Here is a 25968-nt window from a genome sequence, read left to right on the forward strand (position 1 = left end):
CCCAGAAGCTTCTGAATTATTTCCAGGTAGAAGACCCCATATAGCTCTATCACCTGACTACCACATTGCTTTACTAATCCGACTCACATGCTTTTTTTCTACCTAGGAAAGTATGGCAAGTGCACGGAGCTGTCATCCACAACAGAGCAGGCAGGCAGCAGTGGGATTCCAGAGTCAAAGCCACTTCTCTTCGCGTGCTTCTTTGGTATCTCTCCAGGTGTCAAGTGCAGGTAGTGCTCCTTTCCTCTCAAAAGCCTAAACTTGGGGAAAAAAAAAAAAAAAAAAAAAAAAAAAGGAAAAAAAAAAAAGCCCTGCCTTCACAGACAGTTATTTTCATAACTGATTATGGCCTGCTAGGGAGTTGCTACATCTGGCAGCCTGACAGAAGCGAGGCTGCTGCAGCTCCGTGCCCGCAGGTCCAGCCAGGAGAGACTGAGCAGGCATTTCCCGGAGGCACACGCACAAACCCGTGTGTAACGAGTACAGATGCTGATGGCCACACACATCAACAGAAACACGCAGCACTCCCACGACCAGCTCCGGTAGCCTCATCCTGCTCCCCTCCCTGGCAGATCGGGGTGCAGGTCTGTGAGTACAAAATGTTATCTATGAACATCTATTTCCAATGCAGATCCCTCCAGTAGCTGGTCCTGAATCCTTGCTCTCCCTCGTTGCCTTGGTCCTTCCACAGGCCAACTCCTTCTGGCTCACCCCTAGAGCCACTCCAGCTACTTGCCAGCTTGGCAGGCTGGATTCTTGCTGCACTGATCAGGACCAAGGCACAGCCAGACAAAACTAACAGTCGGAAGCCTGTTCACATGCAACCTTTACACCCCTTTATCCCTTCATTTTCCCACATTTATTCCTCCCAAAAGCATCCATATCCCTTCCTTTCCCCACCTTTGGTTCCTCCCATCAATATCCCACAAGAATTCCTGTGCAATTTAGATGCTCCTCTTGGTGCCCATGGGAGTCACCTCTGGACACAGGGCTTTGGGTGCCTTTCATTCAGCGTAACCAAACCGTTGCTGACCTGCAAGTTATACTTCCCTTTAGGGACCTTTGACTTTAGTCAAGTTTGCCATCAGAGAGTTTTGCTTTTTTTGAGTTAACCTCTCTTGGGGAAAAAACACAGTAAATACATAAACACTAAATAGAAAAAATAAAAAGAAATGCACATTGGAAATAGTTGCTTAGATTTGCAAATCCACTAGATACCTGGGCAGATATTGTGGACATCTCCAAATGTTAAAATTAAATCACATACTTTTGGATAATGACCATAGATGAAAACCAAGGGAATAGTTCTCAGTTACCAGAGCAATTCCGAAACAGCAGTTAAGAGTGCAGCTCCTGCAGAGTTAAGCACTATAAGCCAAATTAGATACTGGATGAATCGTTTTCCAGACACATAAATCATTATAGTTTGTTAAATTGTCGTGTCTGTAGTTGAGATAAGCCAATCATTGAATGAATTATACGAGTTATTTTCCTATGGATGTTATTCTCATAGTTTTAAGTGTTTCTGAAAGTCCATTTGTGTTTTTTTTACAAATATTTCTCAAATGATGAATAATCTTCAAAGACTAAAAATACATGCCCGCTATTATTATATATGAAATCTGACAGCACTTAAAGTGTTGGTATCTGAACTTATTTGACAGCTTCCTTGAACAACTTTTACTAGGTGTTCTTTATAGGATTACATCTTTTTAGATTTCTGCAAGTTGGTCTGTTAAGTCGTGTTAAAAGTAAAAATGTTCTAGAGCTCACACAAGCGATCTGATGAACAGTGATGGCATTTCTTGCAACCTCTGCATTGGAGAGCCAAGCATCACAATCAAGCTTTCATTGCGTATTTACGTAAGGTTCAGTCCTGAATCCTGTGGAGCAATAAAGTTCAGTCACGTGTTAGGCGTTCCAGTGGAACAACACCTCAGGTATTTGTCATGCTTGACATTCTTCTGTTATTAATGCATTTTATTTGCAATATGTTGGCCCCAATTGTAGACAGGGTAGACCAGATCCTCCATGACCTACACAAGCAACAGGACATAAGTGATGCTACTTTATGGTGGCCAAGGATCTGATCCAGAGGTCTCTGCTCAGCACCTTCCTGGCTTTTGGGCACAGCAAAGCCTGGGAACCACAGGGTTACCACTGATTTCTTAGCCTGAGGCACCACCTTCACCTTGGCTTGAAGAAACCCGCAGGAAGCAGTGACCTGGCACAAGGGACCTGTTTTTCTCTTGGTTCTAACAAAACTTCCATGCTGGATTTCCAGATGTAGCCATTTCTTGTCCTGAATGTTTGCTGAGTGAGTTTAGCGTATCCGTTAGACTACCAAAGAATGCAAATAATTTGGCCCACAAATTCCGAATGCAGCAGAGCTTGATTTTTAAATACCAGGAGGCAGGCAATCAGGAAAAAGAGCCCAGATATGACTGTACTGTCATGGCATACACAGAGTATGTACAGCATTCAAAATTGAAATTAAGGACTTTTATGGCAGAGAACCTATTTGAACATGGAGGGTAGAGAAGCAGCTCAGCGGGGCTGGCAAAGCGAGGTGAGTTAGTACTGGGCCGCTCTCATTCCCGGCATTTATACTGGACCCGGAATGGTGCCATGGGTTGCTGTGTCCCCACCAAATGTAGAGGGCTCTGCAAAAAGAGAATCAGTAAAAACATGAAGTTAGTTCAGTTAAAGGAGCCATCATCTTGCTTTAATATTAAGATATTACCATATTCTTGGAGCTTTGGCCTGAAAGAGTCAAGACCAAATACTGAGAATATTTCTTGGCTTTGCAGAAGCCACTCGTTAACTTTTATTCCACTTCCTCTGACAGAGGATGACACATGAGATCTTAAGAAACTCTAATGGTTTGGGATATTTTCACCAGCATAATTGCCTGTGGGTGCAGACCCGATTTACAAACAACTCCACCGAGAGCTGGGATGGCAACACACCACCAGTCAGGATGAGGCAACCTTCCGCCCTGTTCTGGTGGGAATGTGAGATCAACCTCTCTTCAAGAATTCCTCAACTTTTAGCCCAAAGGGCAATGCTAACAAAGCCCAGACCACTCCTAACTTCTCTCTCTTCTCCCTGACAGTTAACCAACAGGGCCCGCGTGTCGTGCTTAGGCTGTGACAGCAGACACGTTCATTCCACAGCACTTTGTGTTTGTGAGGAACCACAAGTTTTGGAAAGTGGAAAGGACACTTTGCAAATGGGATAGGAAATTACTTCTGAGTGACCACGCCACTCTCTCTTAATGGTAAAACCTCTCTGTGTTGCATTTGTTCCTTCAGCCCTACCCTAATCGTTTTTCTCAATATGTAACGGAAGAGCACTGAGAATGCTGCATCTGCTTTCATGCCTGCTTCACGTATTAATAATCCAGTTCCATATTCATTGGTTTTGTGAATGGCAGAAAGTAATTATAAAACCTCTTGTAATGTTTAGGCAATGATGAGACAAAACACTCTCAGGGGTGCATTCTTGTACAGACAGCACAGCCCCATTAGATCACTGGAGTTACTCTGGGTTTTCTGAGTAAAAGTGAAGATCAAATTATTTCTTACATGTTTTTAAATGCTTCTCTCAGCATTTTGCTTCAGTATAAATAAGCAGTTAAGAATGGCTGTTCAGCTGAGCACGGTGAATGAAGGATATAAAGGTGTGGAATGTTAAATAAATACACGGATCTTTTACCTCCTTTGGTACCGCATCCAAAAGCACAAATTCGTATTTGTACAGGAACAGCACAATGAACAACTGGATTTCCATGATAGCAAACCACCTGCAAGAAAAGAGAGAAAGATGTTCGATATCCAGCCTGATGATCACACTTGTGGTATTATCAGATAAGAAACAGATTCTCTTTTACACATTTTACATTCCATGCCTCAGTTCTGCCTGTAGGTTTATCTGCAGTAGGAAAAAATGCTGTGGCTTTGTTCAGCTTCACTATTCAGTGCAGAACATGAATGTAGCGGCTGCCCCTGCTTTCTGGTGAAACTTTAGAGCAACTCTATCCCTCTGACACCCTATTTTAAAACAGCTCCTTATCATTAGGGTTTTTTTCCACTGTGTAAACATTTATGTTCTTCTAACACTTGCTGACTCAAAATAACTTCCTAGGAGTGAGAAGCCAGTCAAATATAGAAAAGGCTATATGACTAATTGTGCTATATAAAGTTATATAATACAGCTGGGAGCCTGATGACATCAGAGGAGATGTGACAGCGGGAGTTATTACTTAATGTGTCAGCATTAGAATGCAGCATGAAACCCAAGGGCATGATTTTTTTTTTTTTTTCCTGTAACATGCTCAGAAAGCTCTTAGTCAGTGCAGAGAAGATTTCAGATAACTACAGATGAACTCTTCTCAGCTATTATTTTTTAATGTCACTACGTACAAGAACTTTCTGCATTCAGCCACTTGCGTGTACCTGTGCCAGGTCAGGGGATTACTCATTTGCAGAATTTAGCCATATGTCTTAAAGAGTTAGTTAAAATAGTCAGACTGCCTTACTCTTCTACACAGTTTATTTTCCATTATCTGAGAGATGCTGGAAAACTCAGATAAAAAAGCTATTGGGGAATTCACCAGGGAGAAGAGCACATGACTGCACATGGGATCTGCCTGGATTTGGCCCGGCAGGTGTGAAGAGGGAGCTAATAAGTCCCACAAGACCCAAGATAACTTCTGCAGAGCTGTTCAGATCTGCACACTGAGCTGCCCCGTGCTCCGGAGTGGGAGGATGCTTGTTTGTTTTGGCGTAGCTTGAGACCCAAATGATCTCTGTGATTTCACATTGCAATTACCTTGAGATGGGGAGCTCTTGGTGACCTTCAGCTCAGGGGAGAGCAGTGCAGAGCTACAGGAATGGAAACCAGCTCCAGCCAGGCAGGACTTGCTGGCCCAAACTCAATGCCAACAAAGGGGGCTCCTTTCAGTCCCTGCACTGTTTGCACGGTGCTGCCCTGGGCTCCTGATGGTGCTCCAGGGCTCCTGGTCCTGCCCCTGCAGCCCACCGAGATCTCAAAGTACTTTTTCAAACAGGCTGCTGCTGTTTCTCCCCTCTGCAGAGACGCTGAGGCAGATGGAGGGTACCACATGTCAGAAGGAGAGCTCAGGAGGAACCAGGAATGAGAGGCAGGACTGCAGTGTCCCGGTGCATCCCTCTCTCCCTGTCCATGTCGTACTGAGCACAATCCGTGAGCTCTCTTGCAGCTGACTGCCCTTTAGTCCCCGCTTGCCTTTCATATTCATAACCGAGTCCTAAAGCAGTTTTCCTCTAGGAGCTCTGAGTCACAGAAGCCTTCCTGCTTTATTTAGTGACAAGGGGGCCGACCAAGATGCACTTTCTCAAGTCTTGTCCCCAGTGCACTGCTGTGTACTTGTGTTCTGCAGCAACCCAGGAGTCCAGCTGGGCACTGAGATCCTGCAGTAAATGGAGGCTGAGAATGAAATCACAGCCCTTGTGCTGAAGGGTTTATAATGTCAGTGTAAGATCAGAGACAGTGGATGGATCCATGCAAGATAAGCACCAGCAACCAGTCTCCTGGTTAGACAAAAGTCATGTTAGACTAGCAGCTCCACTTTTCCCTTTGGTACAGAAATGGCTTTGTGGGAGTTCTTCCTGTGTCAGTTTGCTAGATTATTTAACAAGTTATTTTCTAGCTTTCAGTTCAATTACATTAGCTTTTGATTTCATGATAAGATTTTGCAATATGTAGAGAAAATGAAATATTTAATACATTTCATTTATAAATACCAGTACTGAATTAAATGAAAACTCATCTGAAACCTCAAATAACATTGTTTCATTCAGCTATACCACGGACATCTGCAACGTGGGATCTGGATACATCCCTTCATTTAATTTCCTTTCTTCCAGGACTACCACATTATTATTCAGAATTACCACCAGAGAGTGTGGAGGTGTGTGATACCATGTGGCCTGCCAAAGGCTTTGAAAGGACTTTTTGTCTATCAGCAAGTGAAAGACTCTCCATCCATTGTCTAAGTAGAAATGTTATCATTTTCTTTTGAACCACAAATTTATTTTAGAGATGTTATCGGAGTCCAGAGAACAGCCTGAACAAAGAAATAGGTCAGTGTATATAAAAAAGCAGCTTTCAGAAACGTTATTTTGCAGCTTGTCCTCTACTTGTGGATGCCTCTTGTGACTTTTGCTGTTGCCCTTGCTGGGAATGAGGCTGCGCTCAGCTCATATTTAGCTCAGGAATATTGGATAAGCCATGGAGGTACAGCAGTGAGTGAGGGCTTTACTTTGTTAAGCCAAAAGAGTGGATGCAGATTTATTCATTTTACTTATGTATACAATGTCTTAACAAAATTTATCTGACACTCATGTCCAGCCTGCTATAGGGTACAGATTCAAGGTTCTGTTTCCTTCCAACACCCTCTGGCTTCCTTTGCTGCACGTGGGACTCTTGGATTAAAACGACCTGTTTTAAGGAATCTTGGTTATTTGCTGCCTAGAGCAGACCAGGTTCTGAAGGCAGAGAACTGAGCAAAGCGATGTTTTAACACAGAAAACAAGGAGCAGCTGGCTCCCTGGGATTTGTTCCAGGAAGAGGGACCACAGAGAAAACAGCAGAAGGAATGCAGGAAGCACTGAGGCTGGCATTGCTGGGGGAATGGAGGAGACAGGATCTGCAATTTAAGCCATCGTACAATTGCGTGGGCCTTGATGGAAAGACGAGAGACTTAAACAGAGAGGAGCCATTTAAGACATTTGAAGATTAGCAAAAATGGCAATGGCATGGAGGATGGAAAGAGAGTCTCAGACCAGAGAAATGTAAAGTTAGTTTGGAAGTGGTTTATGGTGACTTAAAAGCCTGCTGTGTCTGTGAAGTGGCATATTTGTACATGGAACAACTCCCTTGATGAAAAGGTGCCTCCAGCAGCAGCAGAGTTAGGCTTTTCTCCCTGGGGAATATCCCTTGGTACACTAGTCTCAGGTTCTGCTTTTGCATCGTGCCTTAACCTGCTTTTTCCAGGAACGAAGCCACTTTCAAATTAGTTTAAATAAGGTCCAGATAATACTGAACATTAGAACATTGACAAAGCAAAACAACGAAAACACTGTATGGCCAAGTGTAAGGGGAGCCCAGTTCAAGAGGGTTGTTCTCTGCAGGGTTTGGGAATAAATAAACCCCAGCTGTTTCACTGACCTTCCTGGACACTGATGCTTCCCTCCTCCAAATGCCACAAAGCTGTCCAAGAAAGCATTCTTCTCTAAATTTGCCTCTTTCCAACGATCCTGTGGGAAGAAACTTTTTTTTTCCAAATCAGTCTTATATAAATAAAGCTTAACTTTATTTCTCCGGGCTAAAAATGACCTTGAACAGCTAATCCTCAATACAAAGTTGCAGTAATGCCATTTTTTGAGTTCAACCTGTTAGCGTTAGAGTCTGTATTCAAATGTCAGCAATAACTCAGGTAAACAAATGATGGTTCAATTTGAAATATACACAGCTGCCTCAAAGTGCTGGAGAAGTTTTCTAAATCCACACAAAAAATCATTCTTTCTATACATTCCTATTGTTTTAAATCCCACTTCTTGAGCTATTGACATGCCTACAAAAATGTGACCTCCTTTTAAATACACACACATTCAAAGCAGCTCTTCAGCCAGTGCCCTTCCTCAGCCACCAAGCTGTATCACAGCACACAAAGGACTCGTGCATCTTTCAGGCAAGCCGTATCTCAGGTGCTATGCACAGGAAAATTCAAGGTGTATAAGAAAAACGTGAGGATTACACAGCTTCATTCTCAGGTGCAAGCCAGTGTGTGAGAAAATGGTTCAAAACTAACAAAAAGAGCCTGTCTGTGCCCAGAGGGCTCCTTGTTCCAGAGGGTTTTAAGAAAAAACAAATAACAAGAGCAGCAAGGCAATATTGGGTTAAAGTTTGGGTGGACTGACACTGACAGAAATACATTTTTTGAATTTTGGGTGACAAATTATGCCAGCCTCCAGAAACTCAGCACAACTCTACCAAGGCCTTCGAGTAACTTTGCTAATTTTTTTTGTGGCTAACGCTTCTGATGGAGCCCTTAGAGAAGCTGCAATCTTCTGTTTGTTTATCTTGGATTTTTTTCAGCTTGGGCTGTTTAGAGCTTTCTGAAGAGGAAATCTGTTAGCATGAAAATCTAATAAAAGCAAGAAAAAAAATTGAGGTGATGAAACAAAGCAATACAATTTGGAATGACAATATCCAAGGGTAACTGCCCTATTCCTCATGGAAGAAGTACAAGTTTTAAACAACAAGCTAGCTTGTTTTTTTAGGAAGTTACTAGAGAAATAAGTTACTGCATCAGGGTTTCTGCTTGGGGTTTCAAAGAGGCAGGAACAGTTATGAGGGATTTCAGATCGGTGAAGAGTTTGCTAGAAGGGGAATTTTGTTTGAATTACTCCTTGATGTATTTCTAAAAAAAGACAAACTGCTCTGTAGAGGATGGTGCTAAAAAGAGCAGCTACAAGCCTGCCCACACGGCCACCTGGAGTGGAATAATAAGCAAGAAACTCTAGATGAGCTACTAAATTAGCTGAGCTAATACGTACCAGAAATCATCTGACTGGAAGGACCAGTGAACCTGGGTAAGTACATGGAGATGAGCTACACAAACAAATGCCAGGGAGAGGAGAGGACGTGGACCTTGTTTCCACACTGAAGTCAGTGGTGTCCTTCTATGGTGGGCTTTGAATCGAGCCCAAAGTGATACAAATGATATCACCAAGTGATATCTGGAACAGGTAACTGAACTTTAAAGTCTTGCTTACCCCTAGAGGCCCCTCCTGTCTGTGCACACATTCTCTGCACATGAGGCCACCCTCCAGTGGCTGGGAAATACCCAACTTGAAGCCAATTTGTCCCTGTGCTTTTATTGTGAAATAGGCAAAGAGGAGAAAAGACGGCAAAACACCCACATTAGGAGTGACAACTTACAGGTTTGAACATTTCTGGGTCAGGAAAGTATTTTGGATTCCTGTGCAGCCAATACGGAGACAACATCAACATATCACCTGCAGGGACGGTGAAATTCTGAAAAGGAGAAAAAAAAATGAAGAAAAGAGAAAATCACGGGTTCAGCTCACAAAGCAATCTCTCCTCAGTGCATCTCTTCCATCAGCAGCAATTCCTGGTGCAGGTGGTAAAGCCACGGTGGGTATATGACATGCCTGAAGCTTCTTGCTGCTGCCACTTTTTTCTTAAGGGAGGCCTAAACAGCGGAGAATTTGGAAAGGCTATTTTTGTTCTAATTTAGTTTTTCACGTGTGGAAATAATAGAAACATTATTTCTGTCTTTCCTGCTTCTTGGTATGAGTGTACCACGTGAACTTATTTTTTTCTAAACCTTTTGTTCAGTATCTCCTTCAAAATGCAAAGAAATTCATAGAAAGAGTTGTATGACAGTAGATCTCTGTGGGACTTCATTTCTTAAATGGGCAAGAGTGCCGATTCCTTAAGAGAGTGTTTTTCCCTCAAGCATTTATTTGTTAGACGCTTGATTGCTGGCACTTTCCTTCTGAATGGCAGTGAAGAGAACAAACAGTAGAGAAGCTTTATCAGTTACCGAATTATGGTTCCTTCTACTGTATTTGCTGTATATGGTTCCTGTTTTGTATACCTTCTGACTGTATCTCTTGATTCAATTAAATTCAGTTTAAATTTAATTCATAGCTGAAGGTAAGACTGTGAGCAAGAAAAGCAAAACCACACTTAAATTAATAATGTTTAAATTAATGATGATGAATAAATTTGTTAAGATGAAGAGAATATCATGTGAGACAGTGGAATATCTCTACTATCTTAACTTTATCTAGATCTTTTAAGAGGGATCTTTCTAGAAGAATCACAAAGCACCCTTCTGAAGAAACAATGAAACAAACAACAACAAAAACTCCAACTCTCACCTGAATTCTTATTGGGTTTACAACTTTCTTGGTGATTGCGCCCGGAGACCTCAGCCGTATGGCTTCCAAAGTGCACCATTTAATAAAAGGGAGGTTCTTAAGGTCCTCTTCAGAGACTTCTATTTTATCTTTACCTGTTGTGGCATGAGAAAGAAGACTCTGCAAAAATTGTATTTCATGCTTGTTTTGATACATGCTGACAAGAATTGCTTTTGACTTCAAGACTTTAGGACCTTGTTTTCACCAAAAATTTTCTTTACATTTCTAAGTAAATGAACAGCCCAACATTGGTAAGAAAAGCTTCTGAAAATAATTTAATGTATCTGTGGTGGCTGTACTTATGGCACTGGTCAGAAAAGGCCAAACAAAGGTCACATTGAAAGTTAAGCATCCCCAGTCTTTTTTAGTAGTTTGGTAGGACACTGAATGGAAATCTCAGGGATTGTAGCACCAAGACAAGGAGCCATGGCCGAACTCTTGGCCTATTAACACTAGAAAATAAATTACAGCCAGGAGACAGGCTAGTTCATGATTGTCCTTATTGTTTAATTATCCACATGTTACCCAATTTGGTTTTGACCCATGTCAACTAGGAGTCTTCCAAGAAACTCTAAGCATGGTTCAGGGGAGTGGATGTGTGAATGACTGCACTCAGCAGGTGACTATTTTTTGAAGGAAAGAGATTAGTCATGTGGCAGTGAATCACGCTGGACAAACTGGCCTCAGATAAGAGAAAAGAGAAGAGTTCCTGGCCTGTTTTTCCACAGAATAGCTGGTGAATATCACACAATGAAAAGCAACTGAATCGAAAGACCTCATCTGACCCTATCAGAGCTGCACAATAAAAGCATGAAACTGGTTAATACAAAACTAGGCCTAAGGGATTGGTGTAGAAGGAAGACACAAGTACACATGGTTCTTTTTCTACCTTCTCTTACTAACACCAAAGCTGTTTTTGCTTAAAGATAAGTCAAGAGCATTTGCTGAACACACAGAGCTGGACCCCATGTCTTTGGTTGTACCCTGAGCAGCAACATTCACTATTCCCAGCCACTGACCAAGCGTGCCATGTGCTGGGCCAACCTGGAATAAATCATTTTGAGGTTCCAGAAGGATGTAATCTGATTTATTACCTGCTTTGCCAAAAACAGAAGTCAGGTCTTCCATGGTTTTCTTGTAAATGGAAGGATAAGACAGGATGAAAACAAGGGTCCAAAATGCAATCTAAACAGAGATGAAAGTACTTTAACTCAGGAATACAGAACAGAATTACAGTATCTTTGCAGCAAATCAGAGGCAGGTGACAACATTTGCAATGTCTGGATGTGCCTGTTGTGGCTGGGGCACACAGGGAGCTGTACATCTACAGGCTCAGATCCTGGGAGATTAGGTCTGGTCATCTGCTGTGTACTTATCTTCAGTGAGCATTATACAGCTCCGGCTTTGAGCTTTGAAACACAGAATCCTTTCATTAATTTCAAGTAACTAGGTGTTACAATGAATTATTAAACCATTGTGTGTGATTAGATTTAGCTGCATGAACAGAAAAAAAAATAAATAGTAAATTCCTACTAAGATTAACAGAAATGAGGTTCAGTAGTTTGCAGGGCATTGTCACAGTGAAAATAATAATAATAATAATAAAATAAAAAAAAAAAAAAAAAAACAGGAAAAGTTTTAATTATCAGCAAAACAAGCAGTAGTATATCCCCTTTAGAAATAATTTGCTAACTGATCGTGCACTGAAGTTGAAAATCAAGAAATTTAGGAAAGGAGTAAATCCTCTTAAGGAGGATGAAACCAGAAGGCCTTGCAGCACTGCCAGGAGCCTCTCCCTTGCTGAGCCAGCGGGAGACCCAGCCCGCACGTAGACCTGGTTGCGGGCCATCTGTGCTGGTGAGGGCTGAGAACTCTGCTATTTCCCAAATAGCCCCACGTGGACACAGCTCTCCTTCTGCAACACAAATCTGGTAGCTTAGTTTTCATGTACAGAGCTTGGACACTGCCTTCACTGCACGGAGGGAGAACTGAATTTTTTCAGATGAGAGTGTTTAACAGGGTTTAACTTGCTTCTAAAAAATCCCCTTGGAAGGTGAAAGGCTTCTTTTCATCATGCCCGTCACCGGAGCAGTGGCTTGTGACTATTCTGAGAAACAGCGAAATATCTGCATGTCTATTTAGAGCTGAATATTACAGAAGTAAGTAATGATAGTGTTATGGAAGGAATGTCAGTTATCCTGATAACAGACAGCAGGCTACGCCTCGCACTTGTACCAACGTGCAGATCTACAGAAACCTCACTGAAATGGATGAGGTTCCTTTGGGGTAAACTGCAGCATTACCCAACCTACAAAACCCACAGATATATCCAATAGGAGTACATATAAAAATAACTCACTATCATTTTTTTCCTAAGTCACATCTGTAAAGGGCATAACTGTGCTGGAAAGAGCTTAGTAGTCATGGTAAATAAAGGATGTGTTTGCTGCTATGGATTTTTGATCTGAGAAATTCCTATAAATGTCTTTGGTCAGCTTAAGCTGTGTTAGATACATTGGGCTTGTTAGTATAGATCTATCTGTGTCATTAATCCATCAAATCAGTATCTAATGTGGAGAAAACTTACATGTAAGTGGCAGTAAAATCAAACTATTGTTTTTCTTGCCCTGAAGCAACACTGAAGTTTTACAGCAGATCCCCTAAAGCAAAAGACCCAAATTCACTCAGGGATTTATCCACGGGGTGAAGTTCCCCTATATCACGCTTCTGATACTCTTTACATAGAATATTTAAAACAGATAATACAGCCACCGTGTTTCAAAATGGAGTTAGATGCTTCTCACAGCTGAAGACTGTGACCTTAATAGCTATGAGATACATGCTCCCCAAATGTTATGATAAGGGAGATTATAATTTAGGAAAAGTACGGGAAGAGCTTTTCTTGTCATTGCTTCTGTGACATTGCAACCTGAGTATGTTTGTAGAGATGTATGTGGGTGTGATAATCCCTTCTTGGAATACATGCAGCGTGTGTGACCTCTGGTTCAAACTCTTTGCTTCCCAAATGCAGGCTTTTGAACAGGCAAGGTGTTTTTCTAGCTGATGTACTTACAGGCACAGCATTTGCTTGGGAAGCCCAGAGCATTAGGAGACCATAATTGGGAGCCAGATGTTTTCCTTGTAAATTATCCAGGAGATGCTGCAGTAGAGTCTGTTACAAAATAAATAGTATTTCCAAAAACATATTAAAATCTAGTTTAGGGCAGGGCTTAACAGAATTCAAGGATATGACATCAGACTATTTTATCACTGAGATATAAGGTTAGTTATGGGTTGTTTGCAGTCACAAAGCACAGAGATGAAAGTGAGACTCATAAGAAGAGGGCCAAAAGAAGTCAAGGCACCATGTGAATACTTGCCCTGCCCTCCATTTTCTTAAAGTTTGCAGGGGATCTTACTTCCTCACTCTCCATTTTTGCTTGCATGTGCAAGAAAGAAAAAAGAATTTTTTTTTTCCTTTAATTCCTGCTCATGTCTTTTGAAGAGCCTACACATTGGATAGAACAGACTGAATGAAAGGAAACGAAGATGTTCTCTCTGTTCCTGCCAAAGAGGTGACTGCTATGAAGAGATGGTCTGATCTATCAGCAAAGCCCCGAGTTATGAAAGAGTTCCAGGTGCTTTGTTAGCAACCTAACCAGGGACTTTAATAGCTTTGAGATTATAGCGACTGTGTAATACTCTAGCCCCAGTTTTTGTTTATAGTATTTCCTTAAATGTAACCCAACCATTCATTTAAGACAAAGTTTCTTGTCTGGTTTTCAGAGGGAAAAGGCTGATCTTGAATAAAAAAAAATGATCACTCTTTTTCCAAATTCCCTACAACGCTATGGGCTTCCTATTTCCTGCACCTTCTTACCTCCCACCGTTCCCTCTCCAGCCCCCAGTTTCTTTCCATCATTCTGTTTTATTTTACAAAAGAAAACACAGTATGTGAAGCTTTTAAAGTCTAAATAAAATTTGGTTTGTTTAACAATCTGTTCTGTAACCATTCAGTTGATCAAGACTCCCAGGCCAGTCCGCCCTCGCACTTGTCAGCCGTATTGACAGAATTCCTGCCATAGCTAAGGAGAATAACCAGGGGGACAACTTATCATGGCTTTGACACAATCAATATTTAGGGTACTTGGCTTCCAATCCAGTTATCTGTTTTTTTTCCCCACTAATCTGGCTGCTGGAGGATCTAATCAGTCTACACCAAGGTTTAAAATAGTACATGTGAGGTTTTGAAATTTCACAGCCCAGTGCCCTCAGAGAAACAACCAAAGAGACTTTCCTTCACCTCTTTCAACTGCTCGCTGTAACTGCGATACCAGAGGCTAGCTACGGGTCATTGCGCTGATCCCTTGGTGTAAAATTCCCTGAAGATGTAAAGCCTCAGAAGCAAACTAAATTGAGGAGTGCGGCTCAAGAATTATGGCTCTGACCTATGTAGGAAACAGCAATACTGGGCAGTTGAGGTATATCTATAAAAGCTGAGATGTCTGGTACATTTCTCCCAGCACAGAAATAAATCCTGCCCTTCATTCCTTCAGTCAGAATCTGCAGCAAAGTCATCTTTTTCATAGCCTCGGATGTTTACCTTGGACGTGGTCTCTGAAGGGTTGGTCCTTTCAGCATCTGACACTACTTTCTCAAATAATTTTAGAAGCCATTTTTTGGATTTAGACCAGTTCCTGTACAGAAAAGCAACAAACAAGAAGCACTTAACCGAGGCAGCACAAACCAACGTTTCCTTTTCCATGAGAAGGACTCCTTGGTTTCTTTCCAAGAGCCCCTAGGCAGCAGCCAGTTGATGAATGGTCAGTCTGCCTGGCAGTGGTGTTGACTGATGTGAGGAACAGCACGTCTGAGACCTTCATAGCCAGGACCTGTTACTTGAAACCCCTGGATTTTCACAGTTACTCCACTAGAGGTTTCATTCTGACTTTGGACAGACCGCTTAGGTCAATGTTTTCACGAACAATCCTCTCTGAGAAAACAAAGGTCTCTTTTTAGAGCATCCTCAGTTCTCTCTGAAGGTGGCTGCGAGGTGCTCAAGGTGCTGTCATGGTCCCAGGAGCACTGACGGGCTCTGCAAGCTCTTTCCTTGGGTTTTGGCTGCCTCTACCCAAGGTGAGCTCTGCCACGGTGCCGCTGTGTAACCTGCAGGCAGAGTGCCAGCAAAATAACAAAGGTGTGAAAAAGAGCAGAGAGCTGCCTCACTGGAGATGCTCTCAGCTTGGGAGTTACATTTAGGCTCAGCTCTTTCCCCTCTGCCCTGTTCTGCTGCTCCCTGCCAGGTCCACCTGGACCTTGCCCCCCTGAGCAAGGCTGCCTCCAATTTATGCCAGAAGAAATAGATTGGACCAGGCCAGGACTTTTCTGAGGCATCCAGCTGAAGGCCTGCATGAGCCAAGGATGCACCACTGCTAAAGACAGCTCAGCACCCTCCAGGAGAACGCCCCTCATGGTTGATATCCCAGCAAGCAAAATGCCCATAATGGGCACACCACAGTTATCAGCCCCGTTCCCTTACCTCAGGAAGCACTCTGGCATCTGAGAAGCGTATTCGAAGTCCTCATCGTACTTCTGAAAATGTTCTTCAAACTCCTTGAGTTCGCTCTGACTTGTCGGGCAGATGCCTTTCCCAAACAGAGTGTTCACCACTGCTGGATACATGACGTGCCTGCAAGGATGAGATCCCCGTGACTTACAGGAGATGGGAGAGCTCTTGGAGCAGCCCTAGGTAAGGGTGCAGAGCGTTTAACTGCAAGGGAAGAAGCTGGGGGACTTGTGCCATGACAGCAAGGGAGAGCTGCCACAAGGTCCACACCTCGCTCACAGCTGTCACAGATTTTAAGCTGGGGCTGCGAGATGCACAGACCTCAGGGAAGTCCCCTGAACGTGGCCAAACTTCAACAGCTGGTACTTGAACAGTGGCAGAAAGGCTCTGGGAGCTGAGGTCCTGTTCTCCCCAGTAACCACCCCTCTCATTTCAGGTTAGCTACGTGGACCTCCTGAGCATTAAACAACCCCTTTTGCAACCAGACACCCAGGGAAATCCTTCCTTTGGCTGCAGTTTTGCTGTACAGAATGACGCTTTTCTGTTTTATTTTTGTCTCACCCTGTTATCCTGCAAACCCCGAGATCCTTTCCCAGGCCCCTTCATCTGTACTCTAGCTCCACAAAAGCCTTATGCAGTCTTTTCTGGCTTCCAGCTACTTCTGAAAGTGTATTTCAGGCAAGAGCTTTTGCTTTCTTGCTTTTCTAGAGATCACAGGGAAGCTGGAGCCACCTGCTGGCTCTATGGATGCAACTGTTGTGGCCCGTGGGCTGTGCAGGTGCTGCTGTGGCACGGAACAGGTCCGTCCCTGCCCTCAGATACTTGAGCCCAGGGAAAAGCCCACAGATAGATTCAGGCGGGCGAATAATCACAGAATCACAGAATAACAAGAAAAGGTGAGCAAATGCTAGCTGAACAAGCAGTGGTGTAGCATGCTACCCATTTGATGAGTTTTTCACAAGAAACAGATCTGACTTTGATCTCAGAGGGGGAACACCACGGGATGTGGAGGTTTGCACCCCATTATTGAGACCACTGGAACGGAGAGACGGGAGGTTTCAAAGGCCCTTTTCCCCACCTTCTTCCCCCATTAATCAAAACTGCAGTAAGTGAGCTGACAGGTGCTCAGTGTTTTAGCTGCAGTACAAGTCTGTATCTTAAATGTATTATGCAGAAAAAGCATTATGCCAGCAAAAGCCAACCTGGGTGTGGGCTCTTAGAGACAGATCCACACCAGAGGCAATGTTCAACTGGTAGTCCTGATGCACAGGCAAGGTACAGGTGTTCCTCAACGTGCTCAGGAAGGAGGAGTTAAAAGCTGTGTTTTTGTCCCATGAAACCATCAATTAAGGGATTTTTTTACATGAAGGATGAAGTTCCAGCACCACAAAGTCTACAACAACGCTCTTGCTTAACAGGGCAGGGCTTGACTCACATGGAAAGTTTTTACCCTGCTGAAGATGAAACATTTTGTCTGCTCTTTATGAACACGTAAAGCTTTCATCCCATCTTTTGGGAAACGAGACTTGTTGGAAGATGCTGTGCTGTTTCTTCAACATAAGTAATTAAAATGTTTCTTCTAGCTGGGAGCGATGAGCATCCTGACACAGATTTCCGATGACCTGCAGGCCTGAGCTCCACCTGCTTTATTCTAACATCTCTGCTCCCACATGCCCATGCATTAGAGCTGTAAATTCCCTTACCTTACCAGGTCATTCAGGTCGCCTGCGCCCTTGGTGCCCAGGTGTCCCATGTGCTCATGCAGTTCCCTACACAAAGTGCCCGTGAACATGTGCAGATTAGAAGGACCCATTTTTCCCTTCATCATGCTGTACAGGGTACCGTGATTCTGATAAAAGGCTTCTGCAGGAACAGAAACTAAATACGAAAAGAAATAGAAAAGTTTGGGAAGTATTCACCAAAAGAAAAGAATCAAAAATTTTTCATATAATTTGTGACTCTAAGTGCATTAGCCCTCATTTTTCTGGAGTGAAACTCCCAGAAACATTTGTTCTCACCCTGTAAAGATTTAGGTGAGCCCCCTGGCTTCTACCAGTCTAATATCTTCCTGTCTCTGGCTTCAGTCCCAGAACCAGTAATCAACAGAGCTCCCCCCAGCTTCAGTGGGGATGTGCAGAGATGCACACGCACTCTCTACATGGACAAAAACAGCTGAAATGGAAATTAAATGAACCCAGTGAGAAAAAGTTTGGGTCTTTATGCTACAGCACATCCTCTCAGTCATACAAGGAGAGGCTGAGAGCTGGGACTGCTCAGCCTCAAGAGGAGCAGGCTCAGAGGGATCTCATCATATGAATATATGGTGGGGGCAGCAAAGAAGATAGAACCAGGCTCTTCTCTGCAGTGCCCAGTGGCTGGACAAAAGGCAACAAGCACACATGGAAATCCAAGAAATTCCACTGAAACATAAAGTTTTTTATTGTGAGGGTGGTCAGACACAGGAACAGGCTGCCCAGAGAGGTTGTGGGGATGTTCCAAACCCTGCTGGACAGGGCCCTGAGCAACCTGCTGTAGGTGACCATGCCCTGAGCAGAGGCTTGGACTAGATCAACTCCAGAGGTACCTTCCAGCCTCAGGGATTCTGTGATTTAGTCTCTCTGCCCACTTTTCTTTCATTTCACACCCCGAATTACCAAATTAGTTTAAGTAATTCCTGTCAGTGCAATTCCACAGATATGAGGACACATGCTGATGGAATATGCCACTGACAATGGGATATACACCACAGCCCTTTCAGATGACTGTTGTACTACAGGATAACAACTAAACACTGTGACAAACTGATTTGCAAATTACGTGAGAGGACAACACACTATTGCTCCAAACCTGTTACACATGGGTGGGGTGTCTGGCTGCAGGATAGGACCTGATCTCTGAAAGGTGCTGCTTGGTGATAAGACAAGAATTGTCCCTGGTTCAGAAACCTCTGAATCCTTGTGAATGAACCCAAATCACTTCACAGACTTGCAGTGCTGGAGCTACATGAAGGAATTCCATTTCCCCTGAATTTTGGAGCATGGTCATGGGTTAAGACAGACATTTAAGACATGATCAAAAAGGTGATGGGCTTTGGACTGGGCCTTTAACATTCCTGGGCAATTAGATTTGATTCCCGTTAAAAAAAAAGAGCAAGAGCTCACTTACCTGCATTCTCAACAGCTTGTTGTACTGCCTGTTCGAAATTTAAGTCTTTAGAACTAAAAAAGGCTTCAGCTCCCTCTTCCTCAGTCACAAAAGTAAATCGTTTTCCCAGAGCGAATACTGTGAATACAGGCCCGTGCTGGAAGAGAGAGAGACTTCATGTTACTTTTACTTTATTGCTAATGCGTTTTAAGGGAGCCCCGGCAGGGGACAGGCCTGTGGGGAGGTCAGGGGAGAGGAGCTGCTCCTTTTGGCTCTCTGCATGCCTTGGCTCAGCAGTGCATGAAGATGCAGATGCATCGGAACAAAATCTGCAGACTCACAGATTGGTGACATTACAGGTGCCTGCCTGACCTCTTGAGGAGAAGAGATTCCCTCCCTGAGAGCAGTATGGCACGTTTGATTTACAGTTCAAACAGTATGGCCCACCTGGATTTAAAGAACCAAGTGATGGAAATCTACAGCATCCCTTGGCTGCCACAGCAAAGTACCCACATCACAAACTCCATAATCCTATCTATTTCAGTTCATGATTTCCTAACAAAAACTCCCCACTCCTGCATCTTTTAACTTTTTTTTCCTTTCCTAGTTTAAAGGGTCTGCTAATACCAGTGGTATCTTTCTTGTACAGGTGCTTAAGGATTAATCAAAATGGTTAACAAACTCTTAGATTAGTTGGAGCTTGTTAAGCTTTATATTCAGGGAAGGTTTTTGACAGCATAAAACAGTCTTTTATTCTCTCTTAAACTTCTTCCCTTAATCTAGTATCTTAGAGTCCTCTCAGAACTTTCAGCAATACACATTTACCTCTGAATTCTTCCATTACGAAAAAGATCACTGATACTTGTAGATACTTCAAACTAGCAAACAAGCATGCACAATCTACGGGCTGTCAGATTCAGGCATACAAATCAAAATTAGGAAATGAAGCATCTTTTCTGTCTTTTCCTCAGTGAAGGTGATTTCTGCTCAGAGGCAAAAGCCTTGGATGGAAATCAAAAGCCCAGCACTGATGTTTGTCTGCACAGAAGTCTTTTGGCAAAGTTATTGCACAAATTGAGTGGTTTGGGGCTTTCATGGTCTCTAGCCACATCAAGGAACTCGATTTTCTCTTGCAGGTTATAATGCTAACAAGAGTGTTAAAAAGTTTTCTGTTTATCTGTTTGGAGTGCTGAAAAGCTTTGAATCCACTTTGCCCACATGGCTAATGTCACTGACTTCAACCATGTCTTTTGTTGTTTGGGTCTGTATTCGAAAGCCTGCTCCATCAAAAGCTCTTTGAAGCCAAGAAAAAGATTCTTCCTGACATCATTTGAATTTTGATTGTGTCCTTCAACTGTAAATTATTAAAGAAAGAAAGAATGTTTAAACTCTCTGGGTGATAATAAATAAAATATTGTTTTAATAACAGCTAGTTTGCTAAGTGTTTTTATGTTTTCATGGATAACAGCATCAGGCTTGGTAAAAGTCAGGGAGTTTGCACTGTGTTTGTTTCTTTCTAAATTTGATATTTTTTTTTTGCCTTTAAAATGAACAGTAAAATGTATTTAAATGAATTTTCAAATAAAGTAAAATTTGAATTAGTAACTACCTCCAAATGAACTTAATTATTCAATTACGGTCACACTGTTAGACTGAGACACTTCCCCCTGTACTCAGCTCTGGTGAGGCCACACCTCGAGTACTGTGTTCAGTTTTGGGCCCCTCGCTACAAGAAGGACATCGAGGTGCTTGAGCGGGTGCAGAGAAGGGCGACGAAGCTGGTGAGGGGCCTGGAGAACAAGTCCTACGAGGAGCGGCTGAGGGAGCTGGGCTTGTTCAGCCCGGAGAAGAGGAGGCTCAGGGGCGACCTTATCGCTCTCTATGGGTACCTCAAGGGAGGCTGTAGCGAGGTGGGGGTTGGCCTGTTCTCCCACGTGCCTGGTGACAGGACGAGGGGGAATGGGCTTAAGTTGAGCCAGGGGAGTTTTAGGTTAGATGTTAGGAAGAACTTCTTTACTGAAAGGGTTGTGAGGCACTGGAACAGGCTGCCCAGGGAAGTGGTGGAGTCACCATCCTGGAAGTCTTTAAAAGACGTTTAGATGTAGAGCTTAGGGATATGGTTTAGTGGGGACTGTTAGCGTTAGGTCAGAGGTTGGACTCGATCTTGAGGTCCCTTCCAACCTAGAAATTCTGTGATTCTGTGATTCTGTGACTGCATTTCTGTATTTTAGGTGATTAAATGTGAGGAAGATGCCCAAGCTCCATCACAGTCGATGGAGATCTCGTCTCTATGGTGGGGGGAGCCTAAAGCCTGATTCAGCTCACCAGCTACAGCACACCTCTTATGATGAAGTGAGCCAGACCGTCCTTAGGCTCCACTGGACAGGATGAGGTACATGTCCACTGCCCCTTGGTAAAGCTGGACACCAAGCTCACCTGTAAACACCTACACGAACAACCTGGTGTTAAATCCCATCCAGTCTTCTGCCATTTATTTTAAATAGTTCAAATTAAACCTGTAGTAAACACAATTAAAATTGGAAAGCTCCAAACAGGACCTTCAGAACAAGTCGGCTTAGTCGAATAGCACAGTGATGGGGGATATTCAAAGGCACGTCTTTCAGAGAGCAGAATTCTGTGTCATGCAGGAAAACACAAATAACTATAGTATGTGATAACTTAAATGTACAATTAAAATACAGCAGACTGGAAAAAGTTTGAGGATTGAGCTGCTAATGGCAATGTCCCCCCAAGAGTAAACACTGCTCTGAACGTATTGGGTGCAAGGAGTCTCCCAGTGTGTTGCAGAGTCTGATAAATGCTCAAGGTGTAAAGAAACCATGGGAGGGAGAAGCATCAGTTCGCAATTGCATTGGATTGAGACAAGTTTCACCCTGGAACCTTTCTTTAGGGGGTGATGGACTATTTTCAAAGGAAGTATTAAATATAATGTATTAAATGTAACAGGCTTGCAACTACTTAACCAAGTGCCAGGTCAATCAGTAATAAATATTAAATTTTCTAGAAGGATTGACATATGCAGTTGCAGAACTACCTACCTGATCTGTTAAATCACGCTCAGTGCCAGCAGAACGATAAGCAAACATGACACCTTACTAAAATGCTCCTGAGGGAGGAGCTGGGAAGCTTCACAGAATCATTCCAGCACTGCTCCAATTTTTATAAGCATTAGTGAAGACCAGAATAGGTAGTGGATGTACTGGAGGAGAGCCCAGTGCTCTCTATAAAGAGATAAAGACAAGTGGCCTTAAACATTTTACTAAATGGCTTACAAGGAGGAATGAAAAGTTTGATGATAGTCTGGAGATATTTGGGAGTTTAGAGCAAACTTTGAAGATAAACATCACAGAAGTACCAGAAGAATCACATTCTGACACGACTCCAAGATCTATTATGCAAGTGATAATGAGAGCTTTCATCTTCCTAGGAAAGGAGTGGAGAAAGGGCAGCAAGCATCTAAACCTTGTGTCCACACCTTTAATTTAACAGGTGTCTCTGCCCATTCCGTCTTGGACGGGATATATTGAGATAGAAAATGTGAAGGGATGCACAGGAGGATGAACAGCAGTATGGAAACTTCAAGAAAAGAGTAATGATTCCAAGTTTCTCATATCGCAAAATCAAGTGGGCACCTACTAGAAGCTAGCTGGTTTAAAGCTAGGCAAAATACTTTCTTCACGAGGTGCCTGGTTAAATTACAGATTCAGGGCCACGGGATGCTGTGGAAGCCAAAATGCACAGGGTAACAAAAGGGGTTAGGCTAGTGTAGTTAGATCACTTGGATGCAAATCCCAGCCTATCAAGTCCCTAAACTCTTGACAGCCAGAAATTTGGAGGGAAAAGCAGAAGGCAGCATATGCTCATCTGGGTGTGCATCTACCAAGAACCACTGCTTGAGCCAGACACCTGAATAAACAGACTTGTCATCTGTCCTGCTGTAATTATCCTCATTTTCTCATGTAAGAGAATCAGCTGCTGGAGCAAGCTGCCAAGCAGCTCTGGATTTGACACTGTTGCATTACGGGCGGGTTCCGATGGAGCAGGGGTACTGCCTGTCACCACTGCACTCCCACCTACTTGCTCTGGGTGAAACAGGGCTTGAGGAGGAGACCTGCTGCTACACAGAGGCAGAGAAAGCAAGATGAAAATTCCGCTCACATTTAGGGTCTCCAAGGCACTCCCAATGAACAGGGAACACTGCACCAAACAGCGTTTGAAATTGAAGCCGGGTGGCTTCAGGAGGAAGAGGTGGTATCTTTTAATAGACCAGAGATGAAATATTTTATTAGAGCAGGGAATTTTGCTTTTGTTAGAGCCACTCGTGACACATGGGGGGGAAAGTGACAATTCTCCCAGCCCACATAGTCTTCTATAGGAGGAAAACAGAGGCAGTGATCTTCAAGCAAAGCGCGGGCTGGCAGCAAAGGAAATCTGGTGTGCTGCCCCAGCACCTGAGGGAAGAAGCAGTGAAGGAGAGGCACAAAATAAGACAGCAGTGAGACTGTTTAACCCTTCAGGACAGAAAAAGAATGCCATTGTGGCAGGCTGAAGGACTAATCTATGAGAGTAAGCTTCTAAGTGTGAAAGTCTCCTTTGACAGTACCACTCCTACGCAGCTGGGGAGCTTTCACACTGCCTGAAGCCTGTTTCTGAACAGACTTGTTCGTGTTCAGCTTGCTCGTGCTAAGGACACTTAACCCTTTTCTGGCAGTATTACAGAGCTTGAAATTATTGCAGATGTATTTTGCAACTCTTGCAATGCCTGGTAACAACCCCTTTGGCAGGCAGCACCTGTTTTATTTGGCTGCACTGTGAGGCAGCGCTTAGTCCTTTAAAAAGGAGCAGGCAGGAAAAGGCTTGTCTGTCCTGGCCTCAGCACAGAGAGGGAGGCAGGTCACCATGTGGGAGGATGTTGAAGTGCTGGACTAAGGAAACAGTTGAAAGAAAGGCGCTAAGAAGCAGGAGACTATAAGAAAACAACAACAACAAAAAACAAACAAACAAACAAACAAAAAAAAAACACAACAAAACCAAAAAAGTCTTCTCTTTCTGCCTTATCTCAAGCTTCCCTTTGTTAAAAATATTTCTTGGTCTATTTTCTGTCTGAACAAATGCTGGCCCTTGGGTTTCTGAAGTCCTTCAGGTATTGCACAACAGGAGCTGCCACAGCACCAAGCATGGCCTACAGGGCCACAGGGAGATCAACAACAAACTCAGAGGAGCCAGGGCCGCCAAGTGTGTGTTTGTACTTCAGTGTGTTCTTTAACGTGCAGAAGTTTTGCTCACTCAAGATGTAAATGAACCTTCAAGCAGGACGCTTCTGTCTGGTTTCTTTTAAAAATTTAATCTGAGAGACTTTGTTAACAGCTTCCTAGGGAAAAAAAAAAAAAAAAAAAAAAGCAACTAAAGGAAGCTTATGTCATCGTAAAATATCTGTCCCCAAAGGGGATTGCACTGGAAATGACAGTTTAATCTGGCTGCCGCCAGGATATGTTTTCAATGGAACAAGGAGCTGCTCTAATAGCCTCGTAACAGAAGAGCCAAAGAAGCATTATGACAGTTTTTCAAGCGAGGGTTGATCATTTTTTTTAAAGTATTATATGACATGGTTCCTGAAATGTAGGAGAATGGACTTAAATGAGGTTTCAGTCTGAAATTTCTGTTCTTGGATGAATGAAAAATACTGATCATGCTATGCATAGACGAAAGATGTAAGAAAAACATATTAATACAACCCTACGGTGCACCCAATGTACTTTATTACAATGTTCACAGCTTGTGATGCTCTTCTTACACCTCATTCAGCTGATTACACTTGGACCTCAGTTTCCATTTAACACTCTGAGTTTTTAACACCCACAACTGCAAAGAAGTATTTATAAATATGAAATCTAATAGTTAAAAAAAAAGAAAGCAGATTTTAAACATCCAATGTTTATTAGTGATTTTGTCAAATTGCAGGATTTTAGAGCTGTTTCATTTTTAGATAGCGTTTGCAAGTAGTGGGCCGTGTGGTCCTTCAGTACTGAACACCTGGGGCTGAAAATATTGCATCAGTAGCAGGTGCCAACATCACCGAATGAAAACAGGAACGTGGATTTTATGTCAGTTAATATTAGCTGTTCAGAAATGAGGTATCTAATTGAAATGAATTGTTTAGGCTCTTACTGTATAGACAGACAGAGAGAAAGGCACATTCTCCGTGGGTAAATCTTCACAACCATCTTTGGTACATTTGTTAGGAGGACCAAGTTGCCTGCCAGGAATGCCTGTGCCTCTCCTGAGTGTTGTGGGATGCTAGCTGATGCTGAAAAATGTCCCCTAAGTTTAGGTGCAAAAATAATTAGGCTCCTGGTCCCAGCATCTGCCACAGGGCTGCCTGAATTATCTGAAACCACAATTAACATGTAGCCAGACTGCGCAAGCAAAACAGCAGTGGAGCCGAGTCCAAGCAGGGCGATCCCAGCACAGAGCTCGGACCTGTGGCTCAGCAGGCTTCCTGACACAAAGCCCAGCCCTCACCAGCTCAATGCTCCCGACCTTACAATGCGTGACAGGAAAGGGCTGATTGCTTTTGCCAGGCTGAAACTTCAAGCACAAGTTTTTCCTCGCCTTCCCCCCTGCAGGAAGCGCACACACCCAGAGGCAGGCACACTGCCACAGCCCTTACCTTGCTTCTGGCTTGCTCTATAAACTCCAGGGGAGCTTTCCCAAACTGGAACGCGGCTCCAACCCATGGGATCCAGCTCCCAATGCAAGGAGGGCAGCTCGGGTTTCTCGGCTGAAACAAAAACCACTTAACAATAACAAGTCCCAGGAGCGCTGCCAAGAGCACAGCCAGAGCCATTTTGCCTCTCACTGCCTGCTGCAGCGGCTGCTCCGCCTGCCGCAGCACCCAGCAGGGCCAGGATTGTCCCTGCCGCTCAACAGGGGCTCTTGTGTCAACCTGGCCGGCTGGCTGCCACCACGGAGACACAGTGACAAAGCAGGGAGCAGCCTGGGGAACAAGCCCCAGCTGTGAAAAAGGCAGAGCAAGTTGTCCACCGCTCCGGGATGAGGACCAGCTCCGCCGTTTGCAAAACTTTGATGTTGCTGTGCCAAATCCCTGCACTTTGCACCGGGGAGAGGTGCTGGGGGGTTGCTGCAGTGCTGCCCGGGCAGCCAAGGACGCTGCCAGGGACGCTGCCAGGGACACTGTGGCAAAGCAGCAGGTCACTTTTCTCCATTAAAAAAATATTTTTA

At 43.5% G+C, this 25968-nt stretch overlaps 1 protein-coding gene across 1 annotated transcript; it reads right to left on the reverse strand.

Moving 5' to 3' along the window:
- Nucleotides 1-997: 997 nt before the first annotated feature.
- Nucleotides 998-25606, reverse strand: LOC116488095 (24-hydroxycholesterol 7-alpha-hydroxylase). The gene is made up of 12 exons (XM_032185427.1): nt 25397-25606; nt 18727-18862; nt 17265-17439; nt 15535-15684; nt 14599-14692; nt 13069-13167; nt 11090-11180; nt 9957-10090; nt 8989-9084; nt 7213-7301; nt 3718-3805; nt 998-2663 (listed from the first exon to the last, which is right to left on the reverse strand). Exons 1-12 carry the CDS (start codon nt 25571-25573, stop codon nt 2592-2594), a joined length of 1401 nt encoding a protein of 466 aa, XP_032041318.1. The 5' UTR covers nt 25574-25606; the 3' UTR covers nt 998-2591.
- Nucleotides 25607-25968: the final 362 nt, after the last annotated feature.

This window comes from Aythya fuligula, chromosome 3, assembly GCF_009819795.1.
Source record: "Aythya fuligula isolate bAytFul2 chromosome 3, bAytFul2.pri, whole genome shotgun sequence".
Taxonomy (NCBI): Eukaryota; Metazoa; Chordata; class Aves; order Anseriformes; family Anatidae; genus Aythya; species Aythya fuligula.

What these genes read in the sequence shown, in the direction of transcription:
- LOC116488095 (XM_032185427.1), bottom strand. Translation starts at nt 25,573, where the DNA reads ATGGCTCTGGCTGTGCTCTTGGCAGCGCTCCTGGGACTTGTTATTGTT. An exon ending in TAGAGCAAGCCAGAAGCAAG is followed by an intron (nt 18,863 to 25,396) that starts GTAAGGGCTGTG and finishes TCTCTCTTCCAG; the next exon opens with CACGGGCCTGTATTCACAGT. An exon ending in TGGATGCGGTACCAAAGGAG is followed by an intron (nt 2,664 to 3,717) that starts GTAAAAGATCCG and finishes CTCTTTTTGCAG; the next exon opens with AGCCCTCTACATTTGGTGGG.